At 34.7% G+C, this 23,591-nt stretch overlaps 2 protein-coding genes across 2 annotated transcripts; both read right to left on the reverse strand.

Annotated features, from left to right (window-relative positions):
• Positions 1-3,397: 3,397 nt before the first annotated feature.
• IPT1 (isopentenyltransferase 1) lies at positions 3,398-5,771 on the reverse strand. The gene has a single exon (XM_085740593.1). The coding sequence runs from the start codon at positions 4,992-4,994 to the stop codon at positions 3,909-3,911; it is 1,086 nt and encodes a 361-aa protein (XP_085596719.1). The 5' UTR covers positions 4,995-5,771; the 3' UTR covers positions 3,398-3,908.
• A 13,769-nt stretch (positions 5,772-19,540) lies between these two features.
• LOC146959061 (uncharacterized) lies at positions 19,541-21,097 on the reverse strand. Its single transcript, XM_085753000.1, has 2 exons — positions 19,737-21,097; positions 19,541-19,598 (listed from the first exon to the last, which is right to left on the reverse strand). Exons 1-2 carry the CDS (start codon positions 21,095-21,097, stop codon positions 19,541-19,543), a joined length of 1,419 nt encoding a protein of 472 aa, XP_085609126.1.
• Positions 21,098-23,591: the final 2,494 nt, after the last annotated feature.

Here is a 23,591-nt window from a genome sequence, read left to right on the forward strand (position 1 = left end):
GTGCTTTCTTGATGAATAGCACCGCTCTTTATTTTTAGGAAAATGCTACTTCTCAAGAAAAATAGCTTCAAGAATTTTTCAAGACACAGTTGGCAAATTTTAATTGGATGATTTATTTGTCCACTTCCTATTTTTCAGCCACACCTCCTTGAATTGTGGCAAATAGTGCATTGTGATTGGCTACTCTTTATTCTTGAAGAATTTTTGATGTTATTTTTCTAGAGATATAGCATTGCTATTATTTTTACTATATCTTCATTTTTAGTTCCTGAACCAAACAATGTTATTTTTTCATCCAAATGAAATAATTGTAAGTTTAGAATCTTGAGTGGATTTAAACAGTATAGTTGGATAAGCAGTGAAAATAACAAAGTTCAACCCCACCTTGCTGCTAACATGCTACTTTCTACTCTCTCCTTTTCAAAAGAGCATTGTTGTTGGTACACAGAAAGTGACATGCAAGTACTCAACGCTGCATGCAATATGCAATAAGGAGGCCCAGACAATACATACCTTTTTTTTTTTTTGAAGGAATACATACATACCTTTTATTGCATGCATAATGAGGTGAGGAAATTGTTAAAAAATGTAACCGGTCGTATAAAATACAATGTTTGTGTTTGATTGTGTATTTCTATATCTTTATTCATTTTAGAGGTGTCTTAATTTATGGTACGCTGTGTTATTTTAATCAAATAAAAAAAATGTAACAAGCAAAAATGAATTATATAAACACTAACATAGCAGCCTCCTCACAAAGCGTACCAAAAATACCACTAAAATTTACAAAGTCAAAAGCGGACTAAACACAAAAACGAAAGCAGACTTGACCACCACATATGAGTACCAAAAACAAAATTGGCTTTCTTAGCCATCAGCCACCGTAAAGAATATAACTTGACTTTTTCCACTAACTGAAATATAGTATTTTATTTCTGCTTAAGTAATGTGTTGTTACGTTCATTCCACACAATCCAGACACAAAGGAGCCAAATAAAGCTCAAGGAATGACCGTCGCGATTTCAGACCACCTGTGTCAAATTTAAATTGAGAAAAGTGATCTGAAATAACATGAGTATCCTCCCATTCGAAACCAATCCACAACCGCACTAGCGGCCAAAGAGCAGGAGAGAAACAAGTGCTGAGCGTCTTCCACATGACCGCACCCGGCCACACAAAGCCGCTCATCTGAAGAGATAACACCACGCGCCGCCAAATTCGATTTAGTTGACAATCTGTCACGAAGCAACCGCGCATGCAAAATTTGAAACCTTCAATGAGACTTGTTTATGCCAAATTAAGTATGTATCTGGATACACGCATGCGGGTGCTCCTGAGAAGTAAGCATAGCATAAACGCCGCGACCTAAATTAAATAAATTAAATTTAACACATTAAATATATAAGAACTTTTGTTAGGCCTTGCACAAAATGCAAGAAAACTTGTTATTTATAAAAGAAAATAGTGGGTTAATTTTTATTTTTTTTTAAGGATTAAAAGTTTAAAAAAATAACGGGTTAATTTTTCACGATAATTTTGTAAGGATTAAAAGTTAAAGAAAAATTTAAAAGGATTAAAAAAATGTTAAATCTTTATCGGGATTATAAATATATTTAAACTAAAATTATCAAACCATATCTCTTTCACAAAAAAAAAATGAAATTTTTTTGAGATTAGTTTGTGAGGATTTCTAAATGTGAATAATAAAAATAAGGTTTAATAGCAGTTTTCGTCCCCTAACTTTCACAAAATTGTGAATTTGGTCCCCTAAGATAAAAAACTACAAAACCGCCCCCTAAGTTTTGCAATTGTAGCAGTTTTGGCTCCCAAGGCAAAAAAAAAAAAACACGTGGCACCTCACTTAGGGTGCCACGTCAGCGTAGACCGAGTCAAAATTGGTCTTGGGGGCCAAAACTGCCACAGGTGCAAAACTTAGGGGGCGATTTTGTAGTTTTTTTCTTAGGGGGCCAGAATCGCAACTTTGGAAAAGTTAAGGGGCTAAAACTGCTATTAAACTTAAAAATAACATAACGAACATTTCTAGCTTCATCACATATTCCGTTTGTTTTAGATTCTAAAAAAAATGGATTTTCCTTTGTATTCTTAAAAATGAATTTTTTTTTTTAAATTTACTCAAAAATAGTAAAAATTATTTCAAACTCATTTGATATAAGTTAAAAAAGAGATTTTTACATTCACTAACTTAAATATTCATTGTTCGAGTTTTACATAGTAAAAATCACATATTTTTTCAAAATGACGTATTTCAAAAATGATTTTTATGAAAAGCTATTTGAAATAGCTTTTTTTTTTTTTAGAGATTTTTTCAAAATTTTAGTATTATAAAAAATTATAACCAAATGATGAAATGCTTAGAATGACATTTTAAGATAAACTATTCAAACAGATTTTTTATTTGAAGCTTTCCTTAAAAATTTCTTTGTTAAAAAATTATAACAAAATCACATTACACTACCAAAATCTATTTTGAAAAAAGCTATAACAAACGGGCCCATAAATAGATGAAAATCAAAACAAACTTCTCACCCATCAAACCTTCTCAAATGTTGAAAAGAAGTGTCACGTAAGTAGTTATGAGAAAATAAGTTTTCTCAAGTGAAATATTTTCAATTTCTCTCTTTTTTTTTATTTCTTGAGAATTTGATTTTTAATTTTTTTTCTCTCTAGGATTTCAATCGGAAGAATTCACTCTTATTGTGACCGATGACATATAAATGAAAACTGATCCATTCAATTCCAGGTGTTAAAGCTCGCATTTAGCCATAGATTTGGTGTATCTCCAACCACATTAGATTCCTAATTCCACCAACATATATGCTTCGTCTTTAGATTTTGTTTAGATTTTGTCAACTCTAACTGAATTTAAATACTAGCAAAAATGGATTCTGAATGGAGGCAAATCGAATAAAATTAACTTCATCCTACAAAAGTCACATATTTATGCCAAGACAAATTATCCGTCCAAAATGCCCCATCTTCGTCATCTTAGTACCCAAAACAAACACACAAAAAGACAATTTTTTTTTTTTTGAATAAACACAAAAAGACAATTATAAAAAAAAAATGATGAGAAATAAAGAAAAAAGTGTATGGTTGTCTTTAGTGAATTCATATGTGGTGGGGTTGGAGAGAATTGTGTCTCATGCCCTTTGCCACCCTTTCAGCCAGAGTCCCATTCTCCACCACCACTTGTACAATTGTACCCTACCCCTATTTTATTAAATATAAATTCAATATATATAATTCATTATAAATGAATGTGTGTATTGGTTGCTGTTAGAAAGTTTCTTAACTTTCTTATTCGATTTGCTCATCATTTCATCGTCCACACCCAACGTGTGAGTGAGAGAATTAGAGAGAGTGGGAGACACACGAATAAATCGTACAACACACTATAACAACATTCACAATTTAAGGTTGCAATGAAACAAAATAAATAAGTTAAACAAATTAAATTAGAATAAACTCTATTGCTACATGCTAGCAAAACTTTGTCAAGATTTTTCTATTCTAGTAGTTACCCTTTCTTTTACATTTTTCTTACCAAATTAGCCTCGAGAAAATTGTAGAACCTCACTCACAAGTCACAACACAAGAGCCAAAACCTTTGTTGCAACTCCAAAACCCAAAATTTGAGACATATCACAACCATTAATTCCTCCAAAATCCAATACCAACTTGCCAGGCCACTCCCATTCAAATTACCAACTTCCATATTCTTTTTCATTTTTTGTACATTTTCCCCCATACCATACCCCAATTTTTCCTTTTTTTTTTTTTTTTTCTTCTTCTCAAGTAGAATAAAATAAACATTGCATTAAAAAAAAAGGAAAAATTAAATAAAAACAAAATAGTTGGATTAGCTAAGCTGGATTTAGCTGGAAGACCTACTCCATCAAGAAACGCTTCACAATCTTCACGCTTGGTTCCAACACTTGTTTTTTCCATACACCGGAAAATTCTTCTCCACCGCCGTTAGACTCTGACGTCAGCACCGCCCTAAATGCCTCCGTGGCATCAATCCGTTGTAGGTCCCACCCAGCTCGTTTTAACCGTAAGATCTTCCCTATCTGTCTCTTAGCTAACTGACACGTGTTATCTTTAATCGCCTTCACTGCTTCCTCATATGCACCTTCCCGCATTGGATTATCACGTTCAGATTCATCTGGTCCAACAACCTGTGGTGGATATTGTTTAAAAAACCGGTCGAACTCGGGTACACCGATTGCTTTTCTTAAACCGGTTTGATTATCTGCATCCGGTTCATAAAACTCAGCTAACTCGTTCACCATTCCCGAGTCAAACATATCATCGACTCGTTTCAGCAAATATTCCGACAACACAGGAAACGAAATATCCATCCAAAGAAAACAACATTTGTACCTTAAATCCGAGGATATCGATGTTGACAATGATGATGATGACTCGTCGAAAACGTTTGACTCAGGGTCGAATCGTTCTACAAGAAGAGCGTGAATGAATGAGTTGGACCCACCAACAATAATGGGAAGTTTTCTCCGGGAAGTAATATCGGAGATGATATCTCCGGCGTGGCGGCGGAAATCTGAAGGTGAGAACTCGCCGTGAGAAGGATCAATGTCGCCGAGAAGATGATGTGGAACGTTGTTGCGTTGATGAAAAGGGATCTTGTTGGTGGTGATATCGAGTCCTCTGTAGACTTGGATTTTGTCGGAGTTGATTATTTCGGAGTAAGGGAAGAGGGTGGCGAGTTCAACGGAGAGACGTGATTTGCCGGAGCCGGTTGCACCGACTATAATGAGGACTTTGTCTTTCCGACGGTGGCGTGAGGGGGAGATTTCCATGCGAGGGCAGTGGGGCCGCCGCCTGGTGGTTGCGGCGGAAGAAGGAGTGAAATGGGTGTGTGAATAGTGGGGAAATTGAATGGGTTTATGATAATGACGTTGAGAGTGGGGAGGTGAGAGAAATGAAGGTGTTGTTTTTGTTGTTGGCATAGGAAAAAGAGTGTTTTTGTGTGTGAGAGAGAGAGAGAGAGAGAGAGGAATAGTGAGTGTATACGGAATAGTAGAGGAGAGACTAAAGAAAGAAACGTTGGTTGTTGATGTTTTGGAAAGAAAAAGCAAAAACTGCGTGCGTAGGTTGGGTGTGTAGTACAGAATACAGTTAGTGTGGGTGTCCCTTGCTGCTATGCTAATTCACTCTTGGCTGGCAGTGAAGTGGGTTAAGGGTGAGGGAGAGGGAGGGAATTACAAATAGTGTGTTTGCATTTGAAAATGCCAGCTAAATTCAATTCAATTCATTCCATTCAACAACAGTAGCATATATATATATATATATATATATATATATATATATATATATATATATATATATATATATAGCAGTGCTTTTATGCTTGAAAAGAGCAGCTCAGCTGAGGTGAGCTGGTTGCTTGTTTAATTATCTCCTGCTATCAATGAATGAATGAATGCATGACTACTAGTCTTGTACAAGTAGGATTAGTATATCTTTGTTTTGTTGTCTTGGAAATGGGAGAAGAGGATGGGAATAACATTGCATTAAACTTTAGGATTGGGATTAAAGGCTTTGCATTTACAAAGGGATATACTTTTAGCTGAGCTTGGGTATCATTCCATTGCTTTCCTCTCTCTCAGTTTCTTACTCTTTCTGTGAAATGAAATGAGTCTGTGAATGAGGCCAGGCCAGGGAGATATATGCCCTCCTATTTAAATCATGCGCAGTTATGTGTGTGTCTACACTTTTACATCCATATTCCATTGCATCAATTTTTGTAAATAAATTAAGGTCATCGTACCAAAAAATAAAATTAAAATAAATTCATATACCCGCCACGGTCCTTTAAGTTATATGCTTACAATATATTAGTTTTTAAGTTTTTTTTGTTACCAATTGATTTTTAAGTTATTTTTTGTTATAAATTGGTCATTTAAATCATAAAATATTTATACTGTCATCCATCTTTTCAGCAAACTTCATTAAAAAGTGTCTATAGACCATCTAACATTGAGATGGTAGGTTCAAAAGTGCTTATGACATCAAACATGATTACTTATACACATTTTCTTCTTCTTGTTTTTGAATTTCAAGCATAATTTTACATATAAATATTTGATCAACAATATTATAAATCAAGTAATCGGTCAATTTTGTTTTGAATCAAGATCAAATAACAAACCTATGAACTCTAGTATTGAGAGTATAAACACTTTTTGATTAAGTTTGATGAAATTAGGATAATGGTGCAAATATTTTATGACTTAAAGAACCAATTTGTAACAAAAAACTTAAAAACTAACTTGTTATAATCATGTAACTTAAAGGACCGAAATAGTATTTAACCATAAATTAATGAAACTAAATTTAATATACTTTTCTTTTTTGGTTCTTTTATATTCATAAATTTTGTTTCCCATTTACAAGTCTTAATTCCTCCAAATTAAATAACAGAAACTTATATATTATTATTTGTGCTCAATCCTTAATTCCTCCAAATTAAATAACAGAAACTTATATGTTATTATTTGTGCTCAATCATAATTCAACACATAATAGATTTTAATAATACTAGTGTAGGTATCAGAATATACTTGAAGTAGATAGTTGTGTGTATATATATATACACATACATATATAGGATGTATCACATGAGAATGACTTTGTTAAATGAGAATGATGAGAATGAATATATGAGTCGTTAGATTAAAATCAAATGGTTGAGATTAAACCTCACTTAATGTACCATTATCATGTATCATCACATTCTCATTCGACTTTCTCTCTCCCCACAATCAACTATCGAATCATGTTTGTGGATACTTGGTTGAAATTTCTAGTATGCCACTATAGTAGAGTTCAAGCGTGCGCCATTTATGATATAAGGGAGGTAAGTGTTTTTTTAAAACTAGAGGAGGTGAAAGTGTTATTTAAGGAAACCTCGGGGAGGTTAATGCAATTTGCCCTATCATTTAATGCAATTTGCCCTATCATCTATCATAACATTTGATTTAGTCGAAACGCAAATAAATGAGTGTCTCATCAAAATGCACCTACACATTTCAATTCAGAGATGCACCAAATGTTGACCAAACAAATTTATGCATATTGCAATCTGCAACACTTTCTTTGACTGTCGACAAATTAACTTCTCTTTAAAATCAAACATTGTGCAAATGGTACACTTGAAAAACTGTAGTGTTATAATCATAGAAGATTTGCCGACTCATGATAGATTAGACAGGAAACTGCCCATAAAGATGGTGTTTACTCAAATTACTAATGTAATTTGAGATTTTTTTTAAATGATACCCGACTCCCTTTCCTTTTCTTTTTCTTTTTGAAACAAAAAAGGTGAGAACACAGACCACATATATGTTTGAATATAACTTGGAGATTAAGACCATATCTTGGTTTTCCTACCTTTTAGCCCTTGATTCAAATTTGTTGAATTTTAATCATGGAAAGGTCACGCTCAGTATTATATACAAAATCATTATGGGCCACAATTACGCTGCAAGTCTCACGTTCATGGTAAAAAGAGGTCCATTCATAGACTATTGTAACAGCAGGATTGTTAAGTGTATGTTTAATTAAGCTACATTAGTCATCAAAAATGAAGTAGCCTTTGACGCTAAATTTCGTATAAACAAGCTACTTATTGTCGTCTATAGATATACATGATGGACTTATCAGGACTCAAATGATGATCAAGCATAGTACTGGACCTGGGCCATGGCCCAGTTTCAATTAATTAAGTTTTCATTTTTCAAACAAACCTTTTGTTTATATAGTTAAATTCTTTATTAGCAAAAAAAAAAAAAAAGATACTTAAAAGCTTTCCCATACCAAAGTGCAATGATTATTTTGATATAAGCACGCGCTCTTTTAGTTTAGAGATATTCTTTCATGAATTCTTACCCAACACATCATTTTTACACTCAATCAATAAAAAAAATAACACGTGTTATTAACTTTAAAAAAGTGTGATTTTAATTAAGGAAATGAAAACATAAATGGTGGTGGGTGATTCTTGTTGGTTAAAGAAAGTGAAAAAAGGAGAGAGAAATATTAAAAATAATGAGAAAAAATTCTTATATTAATTCTTTTTATTATTTTAATGAGGTGTTAGATTTTAATTGGTTGGGTGTAAGAATGATGTGTTGGGTAAGAGTTCACCTAAGAATTTCTCTTTAGGTTATTCGGTATACAAGAAAGAATTATACTTTTTTTTGAAGGAAAGAAAGAATTATACTTTTTGTTGAGTTAATTATACCATCTACATAACTTTTTATTAATTAAAATTCATATGAGTTACACAACTTTATAGAGAGTATATTCGATTTAGTGAAACCCATCAAACTAAGTCAAAAAAGATTTCTTACATTTCAACAATAAACAATGCACATTCAAGATATATAGTTACAAAGAAATTATGTTAGTCCAAGTTTTTTCTTTTGACGGGTTAAGTTAGTCAAAGTTAGAACGGTTGATATAGTGGATGTTAAAAGTTGAATGATCATCGTTGTGTAATGATTATGCATATTTGAATTTGTTATTTTTGGTAGAAAACTAACTCTCCTTTCAGCAAGCAGACATGTAATTCTCTATCGTGATTGAAGACTTTAATTTCTTGACATTCACGTGTAAACGTGGAAACGTGGTGGCACGCCTATTTTTTCGACCCAATTCAATCAATGTTCACCGTCATAATAAAGCTCCTATACGCAGTGTTTGTTTGCTTGCGCAACAAGTTTTTCACGTTTACTCAAGCCATGGCAAATTTTTCACGTTCAATAAATTGCCGATTCTATGATGCACATGTATGATATTAGTTTTCACAATTGGATCAATAAATCACACCGTTAAATTAAATGAGATATGATGTAATTTATTGATTCAATGGTAAAAAAACACCTGTTGTACATGACACAATACCATCTTATTTATACATGTTAGACATAGTCTATAGCTGAACATGAATTTAGAGTGTCAAATCTCTTATGCAAAACCAAACACATGCATAATATGTGTCATCAACATAATAAAACAAATAATTTGGAATGGTAACATAATTAAAAAAATGGGAAAACCCAATTGTAAAATAAAATTTCAAAGGCACACGTCAAATATGCTCGGCTTGGTAAAGAATAACTGATAAACTAGCTGATAACGGGGATGAACTTATAATTGATAAGCTAGCTTATTTAATTTACCATATTTGATAAAATTAGCAGTTGAACTAACCGATGAATATAAAATTATATAATATTTTAATTATTTTTTATTTTTCAATAAGATATTAGGGGTAAAATTGAGAAAAAAATGATCAGTTATTAGCTCAAACATTACTTGAAGTACCTTATCAAATTATTTTATAAGCTCGTGAAAAAAAATTGATATGAAAAATTATATTTGGTCATATAAACTTATAAATTATTGGCTATAAGCTCAAAAATTTATCTTGCAAAACAAAGCTTTCCCTAAGAACAATTAAAACAAGATTTCTGTCATCTTGAATATTAACAACAGCACAAATTAAAAAACAATTATAAACAAAATATTTTTAAGAAAAAGAATAATATTCACTATATCGATATGTTTGTTTAAGGTTTGTTTTTTTGGAGCAAATATGTTTGTTTATGATAATATTCACTTTATGTGTCTTCAATACCCTTATTATTCAAAATTAACCCAAACTTTAAAGTAAATTAAAACAAAAATATATTAGAAGGTAAATTTACCTTAAGTTCAACATAGTGAAAAGGTGGGGAAGAATTTAAATAAAGTGAATGGGAGAAATTTTGATAGAGAAAAGGGAAACCAAATGAAGATGATGATAGAAATTTTATAATGTCTTGTTTTTGGTTTGACGACGAATGAATGTTTTTTTTTTTTTTTTTTTACAAAAAAGAGAATGAATGTTTTTCTCTCTCTTAAGGTCACGTTAAATAAAATAATAGTGTTTTAGGCGGATATACAAAATAACAATAACTATTATAAATTAGGGGATTGCTATACAGGAGCGGATCTGGCCTGGGCTTAGTGTGGCAAGTGCCACACCAGTAAAAAATTATGCAGAAAACGTATCAAACAAAAGTAAAAACGCGGCCTGCCTCTTTTCATTCCATCGCTCTTCTGTTCATTCCATTCCATCGTCCCTTTTGGACAATTGCTGTTCTGACATTCAATGTGTCTTAGAAACACAAGTAAGTGACCAAAAAACCCAACGGCAGTTAACTGCTGCCGATTTTTCTAGTTATAAGTCAGCGGTAGTTAACTACCGCTGGGGGTATTTTAGTATTTTACTTGTGTTTTTAGGAAGTATTGAAAGTCAGAAAATCAATTGTCTCCCTTCCGCTCATCTTTCTTTTCTTTTCATTCCATCAATCCATCGTCCCTTCCCCGATCCACCACACCAGCATGCAGCAGTGGTTATTAGCAATTCTAGGTCATCTCTATTTTAGGTAATTTCTCTTTTTCCTTCTTTTTCATATGTATAAATGGTAGAAAATTATTTAGGTCTTGAATCTTGATTGAGTTTATGATTAATTTTACAAAGCTTAAATTGAATGCTCAGGTTAGATTAGATTAGATTAGGTTAGGTTAGGTTAGGTCTTGAATCATGATTTACAACTGGGATTATGATTGGTTCTTGCAAGTCTTTAAGTTCACCAGAAATTGTTTCATCTAGAACTTTTGAATGAAAACAAAGTGATAAAACCGTGGCTCAGTGGCTGATAAAGGAAAATATGTATATGATAAAATGTTGATTTTCTTGATGAGTGATGACTCACAATTGGGACTGAAACCACAACAATGTGTGTTTTTCTATCCATGAAAATTTGATTAGTTTAAGATATATGTATAATTGATTCAGCATATATGTATAATTGATTTTACAAATTACATAGCTAATATACTATACTGTATAATTGATTGATTCATGATTTTGAATTTGACATTACTGTAATCTAATATAATGTATAATTGATATAATTGATTCATGATATAATTTATCCAAATGATTTTAAGGACGTGTCAGAAGAGGTGATGCGCCATCAACTTCGGAATTATGTTAGAAACGTCCGAGGTGATCCCAATTTTGCAAAGATGAAAGGACTTTCAGACCTTTGTGCAAAGTTTGTGAAAACAAACAAGAGCACTACCTTTTGCATTGGTATACAAGCTTGTGAAGTTAGCTCTGATTTTGCCGGTGGCAACTACAAGTGTTGAACGCGTTTTATCTATGAAATATGTGAAGAGTCAACTAAGTAACAAGATGGGGGATCAATGGTTAATTGACCGTCTTGTAACGTATATAGAAAGATATGTTCTTAAAACAATTAGTAATGATGTAATTTTATCTCATTTTCAATAAATGAAAAATAGAGCATTTTCTTTGTAATTTTAGTTGCTACAACTATTTTTAATATAACTTCTTATTATATTTACTATTATTTAATCATTTGATAAAAAAAATTGTGCCCCAGTTGTAGACCAAGATTTTCGGGTGTCAAGCCATTGATTGGACTTGAACCTTCAATCTACCGGACTTGCTCGATTTTATTCTTGGGAAGGGAAAAAGAGATTGAAAAACCCTTTTTGGATCCGGGGGTCGGTTACGATTCGGGAAGGTGTTAGGCACCCGCGTCGTTCACGGTACTCCGTGAGAACCTCTTTCTAACTTTATTTTTATTTGGAAAATTATTGCTTAAAGTATAAGTGAAAGAATGGAGGGAGAAGAAGTTGGAGTTTGTGGTTATTTTTATTTGATCGATTTGAAAGGAATAAAGCCTCTGCCTACGTACTCTTAAAAGGGATCAAAACCGTCGTAGTTCACTCTTATAAAAAATATTTTTTGTGGGTTAGGTTGATTTTAATTATTTTTGAAAAATGGTTTTCAAGAAGGAGATTGAGGGGCCTCAAGGCACTAGAAATAAAAATAGAAGTGAGGTTGTTTCATTTTATTTAAGAAATTGAGTCTAAGTTTAATTAAAGTTCAATTAGGATTTTGATTAAGAAAATAAAGGGAAAATCACTTGGATTTGGATCCAAGGTTTATTATGAAAATAATTTGACTTTTGCTTATTTAATTTTTTGGAATAAAATGATTTTTCTAAACTAACAGTAAAGCTAGCGTAATGACGTGAAAAATAAAGCGAGCGTAAAGCAATAAATAAAGTGATAGTGTCGGTGCTTGTGTCGGTGTGTGCAATTACTACGCTATTACATACCATCCTAAGGGCATTTTAAAGCAAGAAATAAAAGCTTAAAAATAAATTACATCACCGCCTAAAATACACACTAATATATTGGAAAATAAATAAATTGCAAGAATGATAAAGAATGCATGAGATTATACTAAAATTAAAGCAAACATGATATGATGAGATAATGAGAATTTTAAAAGCATCATATACTAGAATAGAATGCATGATGTTAATTTTTTTTAAAGCAATGCACAAAATAGAAATTGAAAGATTAAAGCAAAATTGACAAGAGATATCATGGAGTGAAAAATTTGAAATGCATGGAACTAGAGTTGAATTTTAAAGCTAGGTTGTAAGAAGGTTTGATGAAACCACAACCAAAAGATGCATGAAATGATTGTAAAGCCAACATATAAATTGACAATAATGCATGATGTTGAGATATCAAGGAAAGGCATGAAATGATTATTGAAATATTAAAGCAAGGTTAACACAAGGTGTTATAGAGTAAAAAAAAAGATTTATGATGCATAAAATGATTTTTGAGCCCAATACACTAAAGAAATAGAAATGCATGATATTAGGTGTATAGAGAAAAAAAACGTGGGAAACAAGTTTTTAGAACAAACATTAGGCAAAATTAACTACAAGATGCATAATGCAATATTATAGATGATGCAAACAGCGAAATGCAGCAGACTACTAGATCATAAATCAAAAGAGGCATGAAGGCCTTGTATGTAAAAGTTAACTATGCATAAAAACATGATATGAAGTTATTGAGAATATGCATAGAATGAAGTGCTACGGCACTTAGAATGAAATAGACACAAAGAGGCATAAAAGCCTTGTATGCAAAAGACTAACTATATGTAAAAACATGATATGAAAGTATTAGGAATATGCATGAAGGTAAAGTTGCAAGTCGCTAAACCATATTAAAAAATGCATGATGTTTAAGTATATTTATTTTTACAAAGAAGAAAAAACTCATGGAAGAAAATTTTAAAGTGTTAGAAACCAAACGAAAATGCAAATTATAATGATTAAAACGTTTTAACAAACATATGAAGCTTAAAAAAGGAAAATGCATGAATTCTATGATTTACTATGTATGCTGGAAAAAGTGCAGCGAGTAACACAGGAGGGTACAAGTAGCAAGCAGAAACCAGAATATAGTACAAGCTTGGCAGATCCATGGGTTATGGGTCTGGGTTATTGGGTGAACCGATGGGCTTAGTATAAGAGTGTGTAGTTGTGGTTTTTCATCATTTTTGACACAATTTCTCTTTCTACAAACAAAAACACTCTCTTCTCTCACTAAACAAACAGTTGCCGGAGAAGAAAGGAAGAAGATGACCGGAGCAGCTCCGGCGCGGTGGTCGGCCGAAGAGCCGCCGTGCCGGAGCATTTTTTTATTATTTTCGAAATTTTTTTCAAAAGACTCCACTCCTTCTTCTCTTTTCGGATTCAAACACAAAAATTACCAAACAAACACATACAGTCATAGATCTATGAAAACAACACGAATAAAACACTTACCTCTCTGGATCCGTTAGGATCTGGAGATATAACTTCTGAGAAAGATGAAATAGCTCGAATTAGCTCCGGTATACTTCTCTTCTTTGGATTCGAGCTGTTTCCAACAGCCTGTGTTGTTGTTGTTGAGCTCCGATTTGATGATACACCGCGGTTCCTTCCTGTTCCGATTTTGATTCGACTTCCTTTTCACTGTTTGAGTTCGGACTCAAGCTTGAATCTGTGAAAGTTGTATTGTGTGCTGAACTCGATTCACGCATGTTGTGGTACATTCATGATTTTTGTACATTTCGAAAATGGAAAGAAGAGAAGTTGTTTGTGATGATATTGTGTTAATCCTGTGTGAAATTTGAGCTTGAATGAGGGTGTGAAATGATTACTGGGAATAATTGTTCATGCTGTTCTTCAAGTTATGTGCTGGATCTGGAAAATTAATTTGAATGTTCTTCATTGTTCATGTGAAATCCATACGAAAATTTGAAGAAGAAAAATGTTTGATCTGGAAAATTGTAAAAGAAAGAGAAAATTAGGGTTTGCGTGATGTGATGTGCGGCTGCTCAGTCTGTGTCAGTGATTGGTGTGCAGCCCCCCTTTTCTCCAATGATTGGGAGTTATTTATAGTGACCAACTAGGTTAAACTCTGCAGATGAAAAAAGACCACAATACCCTCACAAGGGATCACATAATAATGGACAGCTGGACACTAAAGCTTGGACCCAAAGAAAAGGATTTTAAGAAAAGAAATATAAAAAGGAAGTTAAAAATTGTACCAAAAAAGAGGAAGTTAAGAATTAAACAAACAAACACGTGATATTTTAAAAGAAAAAGAAAAAAGTAGAATTTTAAAATGATAATGATAATGAAACTAAAAGAAAGGAGATACATAAAAATAAATAATAATAAAAGCCAAAAGTAATTAATAATAAAAAGAAGAATAATAAAATTGCCCCTTTCGGTAAATGAGGTATTTTAAAATACCTCTCTGCCGAAATTTTGACTGAAATTGCTAGAAGAACGCGGTGTTTTTAAAATGCGAACAAAACTCTTTTAAAGCGGACAACAAGGGAAATTAATTAAAAGCTTTGACGGAAATAATAAAAAAGACACTGAATATTAAAAAGAGCGCGTAAAGAAAATTTAAAATGCCTGAAAAGACAAATAAAGCAATTTCAACTAGATAAAGCGCGGACAAAATTTTACTTGTAAGATAAAAGACTTTGAATGATTAAACAACGACTGAGAAAGGTTTTAACTCGTTAAAGCGAAAGGAAGAGAAATTGAGCCGTTTTAAAATACGGACAAAAATAGGTAAAAATAGAGCAAAGTGGTCAAAATTTGGGGTATGACAGATGCCCCTATTTAAGTTTCTTCGTCACGAAGATTTGAAAGAAAACTTTTAATTCGATGGGTCGAAGAGACTTAAATACTAAGTACACCGAATTTTGACCAATTGAAAAGTTGAGAATGAGATGAATACAATAATATGAATGCATGTGCGAGTATGAATGCAAAGACGACGGAAATAAACTGACTGGGGAACAAACTGATAGGTATCACTGGGGAGATAAAGCCTGCCTATTACCAGCTGCCGTGATAAAGACGAACATACGGAAGATAAAGTTTGAATTTTACCAACTGCTGTGGTAAAGACGAAAATACAGAAGATAAAGCTTGGAACGGGCAATAAAGCTTAAGACGGAAAATAAAGCTTGAGACGGGAAGTAAAGCTTGTCTATTACCAACAGCTCGTGGTAAAGACGGAGATACAGAAGATAAAGCTTGTCTATTACCAACTGACGCGGTAAAGACGAAAATATAGATGATAAAGCTTGTCTATTACCAACTGACGCGGTAAAGACGAAAATACAGATGATAAAGCTTGTCGGAATATAAAGCTTGAACAGACGGTAAAGCTTGGAAGATAAAGCTCAGACAGCAAATAAAGCTTAAGACGGGAAGTAAAGCTTAAGACGGAAAATAAAGCTTAAGACGGAAAATAAAGCTTATGACGGAGAGTAAAGCTTGAGATGGAAAATAAAGCTTATCAATTACCAACAGCCCGTGGTAAACGATGACAATGCGGAAGATAAAGCTTGGACTGAAGATAAAGCTCAGACGGGAGATAAAGCTTGAGACTGAACATAAAGCTTGAGACAAAAGTAAAGCTTGAGGTGGAAAGTAAAGCTTATCAATTACCAACAGCCCGTGGTAAATGATGAAAATGCGGAAGATAAAGCTTGTCTACTACCAATTGTCGTGGTAAAGACGAAAATACTGATTAAAGCTTGTCTGTCACCAACTGCCCGTGGTAACGACGAAAATACAGAAGATAAAGTTTGTCTATTACCAACTGCTCGTGGTAACGACGAATATATTGAAGATAAAGCTTGTCTATTACCAACTGCTCGTGGTAACGACGATTAAACAGAAGATAAAGCTTGTCTATTACCAACTGCTCGTGGTAACGACGAAAGAACGGAAGATAAAGCTTGTCTATTACCAACTGCCGTGGTAAAGACGAAAGAACGGAAGGTAAAGCTTGTTTATTACCAACTGTCGTGGTAAAGATGAATATACTGATTGGTATCGATAAAGTGATTACTTGATGGGACCTGCCACTTGAACACATACTGATTGGTGACATTTATGGATTAGACACTTTGAGATTGACATCTTGTGTATTGGAGTAAGACGCAGGAAAATAATGCAACTATGCATGAATGATATTTGTATGCGTGCTATGTATGCATGGATGAATGAATGCATATGAGACTTATTTGACAGTATAATGGTGAGACTGTTGAGACCATATTGGGCAGGTCCGAAGAAAGTGGCCCGACATCATGTTGCAAGCATCTGACACCCTTCATTGGGGATAACATCACTGGGGATGAACCAAACACTGACGGGGCAAAGCCCTTCAAACCACTGACGGGGTAAAGCCCTTCAAACCACTGACGGGGTAAAGCCCGCATTCTTAACCATTGATAGGGTAAAAACCCAAATTCAAACCAAGCTGATGGGGTAAAGCTCATATTCAAACCAAACTGATGGGGTAAAGCTCATATTCAAACCAAACTGATGGGGTCAAGACCCATAATCACCTACTAAAGGGGGGAAGGGTCCAATAACCAATTACTGAAAAGAGAATGCCCCATAACCAAACCGCTTGAAGGGATAACAACCCATTGATCATACTGCTGAGGGGAGAATGCCCCATAATCAAACCACTTGAAGGGAGAACAACCCATTGATCATACCGCTGAGGGGAGAACAACCCATTGATCATACTGCTGAAGAGGTACCAAATACCAACCCATTAATTGAAACACTGAAGAGGTAACGAACTCTTTAATCAGGCCACTGAAGATGTAACACATCAACTCAACCACTGGAGGGGTAACAACCCAGTAATCATACCGCGAAGGGGTAATGACACATTAACTATACCGCTGATGGGATACAACCCAACAAACAAAACTACTGATGGGGATATGACCCAATATAATGTTTCAGTTGATGGTGAAGTAATCATTCCTTGGGGTAAAGCCCGCCAACCAGAAACCTGACAGAAGTCGTCTTTTTTGAGATAAAAACCCATCAATCAAACCACAGGCAGCAGTCACTATCAATCAAAGCACTGGCAGATGACGCCATTTCAAACCACAGACAGAAGTTGCCATTTCTCGGGATAAAACTCATCAATCAAAGTCTGGCAGAAGTCGCCATTTGTAAGCTAGCACAAAGTGCATTCTTCCATTTAACCCACTTGAAATTGTGATGCCTCTGTCTTTGTGTTTTTTTTTGTTCATTTTTTGTATGTTTTTTTTTTTTGAATCCCTAATTTTTGCCTGGACCGCCCTTTCGGGTTTTCAATCCACCGGGAATATACTTCTTTTTTGTTTGCCCCTAATTTTTGCCTGGACTGTCCTTTCGGGTTTTCAATCCACCGGGACGCTCATTTTTGCCTAAGCCGCCCTTTCGAGTTTTCAACTTAGCGAGCTTTTCTTTTTCTTTGTCTTCTTTTTTTTTTTGACAGAGGTCATCTCACAGCACTTGGTCATGTTTACCTTGCAGAGTTTAACTGTCCTTGAGACGAATGTTGATGTATGTTTCTACTACTCATAAGTTCAAAGAAGATGTACCTGTTGTTTATGCTTTTCAAAAGACAATTAAAAAAAGTTTTAAATTTTTGCTTTGAGTATTCACATCAAAAATAGAAGAAAATTATGCAAACAGAATAACTGAGAATTTCAAATAAATGGGCACAGACTCAAATTAGATGTAAAAGAGTGGTGACATGCCAAAGGCGTGGCTCCACAGATTTTAAAAGGTTTGGAAAATGGTAATTATATGGAAAAGGTACATTGAACACAATAACCGCTATGCTCTCTAACAACTTTGAATTTCATTGTTCTGAGCTTTTGATTTGCAGATGCTTCATATAGAAGGTCCTTTGACAGTTAAAAATGCCCCAGATGAATCATATCTGATTTGATGCAGTTACCTTGTCATAAGTCGGAACTCTTTTGTTGGTTGAAGTGCCCCAAGTGAGTCATGCCCGACCAGATGCAGTTACTTTGTCACAATCCTTAACTTTTGCATAGGTCGCCCTTGCGGGTTTCAACCTATCAGGATAAACATCATCATTCTTTTTTTTTTGTCTCTAACTTTTGCATGGACCGCCCTTTTGGGTTTTCAGTCCATCGAGACGCCTTTTTTATGCCTAAGCCGCCTTTTAATGTTTGCGACTTATCGAGCTGATTTTTGATTTTCTTTGTTCATGTCTCTAATTTTTGCATGGACCGCCCTTTCGGGTTTTCAATCCATCGAGACGCTCTTTTTTGTCTAAGCCGCTTTTTCAAGTTTGAGACTTATCGAGCTTTTCATTTTAACAAAGTATTTCTTGACTGCATTGGCATTCACAGGACATACAATTTTGTCACCGTTCTTTGTAATTAGGCATTCCTTTGCCCCTCGAATCGGACAACATACTTTTGAGCACAAAGCCACTTTCTTGACATTCACGGGGACAAGCCTTCTTTGTCAAATACTTGCTTTATCCTTTTGACATAACTGTACAGGGCACATTGCAATAACACTTTTAAATTCAATCCAGCTTAGCTTTCATTGGAATTCCCGTTGACAGAACTTTGACCTCCATGTAGGGCACTGCTTTTATATTGTATATTGAGGGATGGTGGGGGGGTTGCCCCTGTTGAAGTGTGCACTTGAAGCATAACATCCCTGCAAGGCAGATGGTAGCATCTCGTGCCAGTCTTTGTACATGAAAGTCCTCTTCTGGACAATCTTTCTTGATATTCATAGCTTCGATGGCCAAGATGCCCCAGTAGGCGAGAAATCACATTGGAAACTTCTTCATACTCCTCTTCAGTCTCGGATACATGGAACTCAAAGTTGAGAGAGAGTACAGGGTTTAAGTGTTCAACGGGTTTATTAATGCATGATTTGATTATTGATATAAACATTATGATTATGCAAATATGTGGAAAAGATTTAAAGTAAAGAATTTTTGGTTTTTTGTATTACCATCTTTCCAGAAAAAGCACAAAATAAAAACAAAGTCGGGATCAAAGCGACCCTTTAATTAATGATGAAACTACATAAAGCAAAAAGCCCTAAATAAGTTCACTTCCGTCTCGGGTGGGACGAAAGGATTTTTTTTTTTTTTTGAAAAACATAAAGCAACAAACAAACATATTAATTGACCAAATGAGCAGTAGAAATAAACATCAACGACGACCCAGTTGCAGCTAAACATTCCATGTAACAACATTAGACACCAAGATCCGATAACGGATTAGCTTGCACCTTCAAATTCAAAACTCTTCAAAAGGTATGAGATTTTTCTGGATCAACTTCTGAACTATCTTCTGCAATGCACAACAGTGCTCAATATCATGACCTGGTGCCCCTTGATGGAAAGCACAAAAGAGGTCGGGCCTGTACCGGGCTGACAATTTTGTTGGCATTGGCAGAGGTGCCTTGGTATAGACCAAATTCCTTTCAAGCAACTTTGGAAGCAACTCTGCATACTTCATGGGAATAGGGTCAATCTGTTTCCTTGAAATCCGTTGTCGAGGCTGTTGTTGATATTCCTGAAACTGGGGTTGATAACCCAAACTTTGCAGAGCATTTGTGACAGGCATAACAGCGGCAACAGGGTGATAAGCCAGATACTGTTGTTGAAGCTGACTTTCTGCCACACTCATTTCCTGGTCTTCCTCTTCTGAACCATCAGTGGGAACAACTTCTTTGATCAAATGTCCTTTTCGGACCCAATCTTCAATACGCATGCCTGCGGCCATCATATCCGCGAAATTGCCAGATGCACTTGCAAGCATATGCTCAAAATAGAACGGATCCAGAGTTTCCAGGAAAATCTCGGTCAACTCTTTCTCTTCTAGATGTGGATGAACTTGTTCAGCGAAATCTCTCCAACGTTGGGCATAGGCTTTGAAGGATTCATTGTCATTCTGAGTCATGGCCTGCAGTTCCTTTCTGTTTGGGGCCAAGTGCAAGTTGTAGTTATATCGCTGGATGAAAGCCTCACACAAATCACTGAAAGTTTTGATATCATCATTGCTTAGACCCATGTACCATATCAGTGCAGCACCAGTCAAGCTATCTTGGAAACAGTGGATAAGGAGTTCATCATTGCCTACTTGAGCAGACATCTTTCTCACGTACATCACCAAATGAAGCTCAGGGCAAGTGTTCCCTTTGTACTTCTCAAAATCAGGGACCTTGAATTTGGGTGGTATCACGACATTGGGAACCAAGCAAATATCATAAGCATTTTTCCCAAACAGTTCTTTCCCACGGAGAGCTTTCAATTCCAACTGCATTTTGTCAAACTTTTCTTCCAGTTCAGCTATCCGGTCGTATGCGACCACATTTTCTGAGTGATAGGTTGGCCCAGGGCCCTGCTGAGTGGCATGAATCAAAGGAGCTGAGTAGGTCAGAACAGCTTGAGGGATCAAATGACCCAGTTGAGGGATATGTTTTGTCTGTTGCATGAAAGGAACCTGAACCTTAGAGACACAAGGACGAAATACTTCACTAGAACTTAAAGGTGTACTCCAGAGATAACCTTCCAGCATAGCATGTTGAGGAGTACTAGCAAACACTGTTGAAATTGGGGTAGTGGAAGCAACCGTCTGAGCTTGAGTGCTACCAATAGGAAGAGACAATGGCTGACTCTGTGCAACCGTCATTAAAGATACTAAGTTCCTCAAAATCTCATTTTCGGCCCGGAGGGTTGTCACCTCTTCACGAAGCTTGTGGTTCTCTTGTTCAAGATGATGCATTCTGATTTGCACGAGTGTTGTAGATGCGAGAAGACGGATGGGTAGACCTTTTGTAGAAAGAACCAAAGTATGAGACACAGACTAGAAACTATCAATGCAAAATGATGCATGATGTGCTTATGCAAAAATATACAATCTTTTTGTTATCGAAGGATTTGTCAAGGCTAGTGTAAACATTGCAAAGGAACATGGCTTCATTTGAATATTGTAAAGATATTGCAATCAGTTCCCTTTTCAAAAGGTAAGAACGAAACCAAGGACGAAGTTTTTAACAAAAGCAAAAGCTTAGTTAAGATTTTTGAAATTGTATTGCTTGGTGCTCATTCTTATAAGGTCCATTCCTTTGATGTTTACAAAAAACTTGACTAAGTCCTTCAACATTTTTTTAATGGATGAAAAAAAGTTTATGGATGAATGCATGTATGTATGGTTATGCAAGGAATACATGATGAGGTTTAAGATATACAATGTTGGAGCTTAAGGACAATAACGCCATTTGGTAAGGACTATGGTTTCTATTTGCACAAGTAACAAGGGTTCTACCAAGTTCCCAACTTACAACTACCCTTATGAATATCTCGGTGCGTAGGATTAACTCCTAGACCAATAATTCGTAAGGAAGTCTAGTTTGAGTGTAGTATCGCGTGACGACCAAAGTCAGGACTACTCCTGGTTTAGTCTCCGCACTACGTCCTAATAAATGGCCAAGATGGTTTAAGGGTGATCTAAAGGTCCTCAACGCTTGATGGGTTTCAAAAATAATAACGCCAATCACGACTACTCATGGTGACGTATATATACTCTTGAACCCACGTTGAGTGGAGTTATATCACATGCACACATAGGCAGGACTACTCCTGGTATGGCACTATGATCGTACTCCGTCCTATCTTAGGTTTCACTCAAGTCCGGGAGTAGGACTTCTTTTCTCACCCCTCACGTATAAACATTTACAAAGTATATACAAAAGATAAAGCAAAAGTAATAAAGAAAGAAAGGTGGGCTAAACCCGCGTAGGATCCCCAGTGAAGTCGCCATTTTTGTAGACCAAGATTTTCGGGTGTCAAGCCATTGATTGGACTTGAACCTTCAATCTACCGGACTTGCTCGATTTTATTCTTGGGAAGGGAAAAAGAGATTGAAAAACCCTTTTTGGATCCAGGGGTCGGTTACGATTCGGGAAGGTGTTAGGCACCCGCGTCGTTCACGGTACTCCGTGAGAACCTCTTTCTAACTTTATTTTTATTTGGAAAATTATTGCTTAAAGTATAAGTGAAAGAATGGAGGGAGAAGAAGTTGGAGTTTGTGGTTATTTTTATTTGATCGATTTGAAAGGAATAAAGCCTCTGCCTACGTACCCTTAAAAGGGATCAAAACCGTCGTAGTTCACTCTTATAAAAAATATTTTTTGTGGGTTAGGTTGATTTTAATTATTTTTGAAAAATGGTTTTCAAGAAGGAGATTGAGGTGCCTCAAGGCACTAGAAATAAAAATAGAAGTGAGGTTGTTTCATTTTATTTAAGAAATTGAGTCTAAGTTTAATTAAAGTTCAATTAGGATTTTGATTAAGAAAATAAAGGGAAAATCACTTGGATTTGGATCCAAGGTTTATTATGAAAATAATTTGACTTTTGCTTATTTAATTTTTTGGAATAAAATGATTTTTCTAAACTAACAGTAAAGCTAGCGTAATGACGTGAAAAATAAAGCGAGCGTAAAGCAATAAATAAAGTGATAGTGTCGGTGCTTGTGTCGGTGTGTGCAATTACTACGCTATTACATACCATCCTAAGGGCATTCTAAAGCAAGAAATAAAAGCTTAAAAATAAATTACATCACCGCCTAAAATACACACTAATATATTGGAAAATAAATAAATTGCAAGAATGATAAAGAATGCATGAGATTATACTAAAATTAAAGCAAACATGATATGATGAGATAATGAGAATTTTAAAAGCATCATATACTAGAATAGAATGCATGATGTTAATTTTTTTTAAAGCAATGCACAAAATAGAAATTGAAAGATTAAAGCAAAATTGACAAGAGATATCATGGAGTGAAAAATTTGAAATGCATGGAACTAGAGTTGAATTTTAAAGCTAGGTTGTAAGAAGGTTTGATGAAACCACAACCAAAAGATGCATGAAATGATTGTAAAGCCAACATATAAATTGACAATAATGCATGATGTTGAGATATCAAGGAAAGGCATGAAATGATTATTGAAATATTAAAGCAAGGTTAACACAAGGTGTTATAGAGTAAAAAAAAAGATTTATGATGCATAAAATGATTTTTGAGCCCAATACACTAAAGAAATAGAAATGCATGATATTAGGTGTATAGAGAAAAAAAACGTGGGAAACAAGTTTTTAGAACAAACATTAGGCAAAATTAACTACAAGATGCATAATGCAATATTATAGATGATGCAAACAGCGAAATGCAGCAGACTACTAGATCATAAATCAAAAGAGGCATGAAGGCC

The sequence above is a fragment of the Medicago sativa genome, chromosome 1 (assembly GCF_051527215.1).
Source record: "Medicago sativa cultivar Bolivia chromosome 1, Bolivia_mono, whole genome shotgun sequence".
Classification (NCBI taxonomy): domain Eukaryota; kingdom Viridiplantae; phylum Streptophyta; class Magnoliopsida; order Fabales; family Fabaceae; genus Medicago; species Medicago sativa.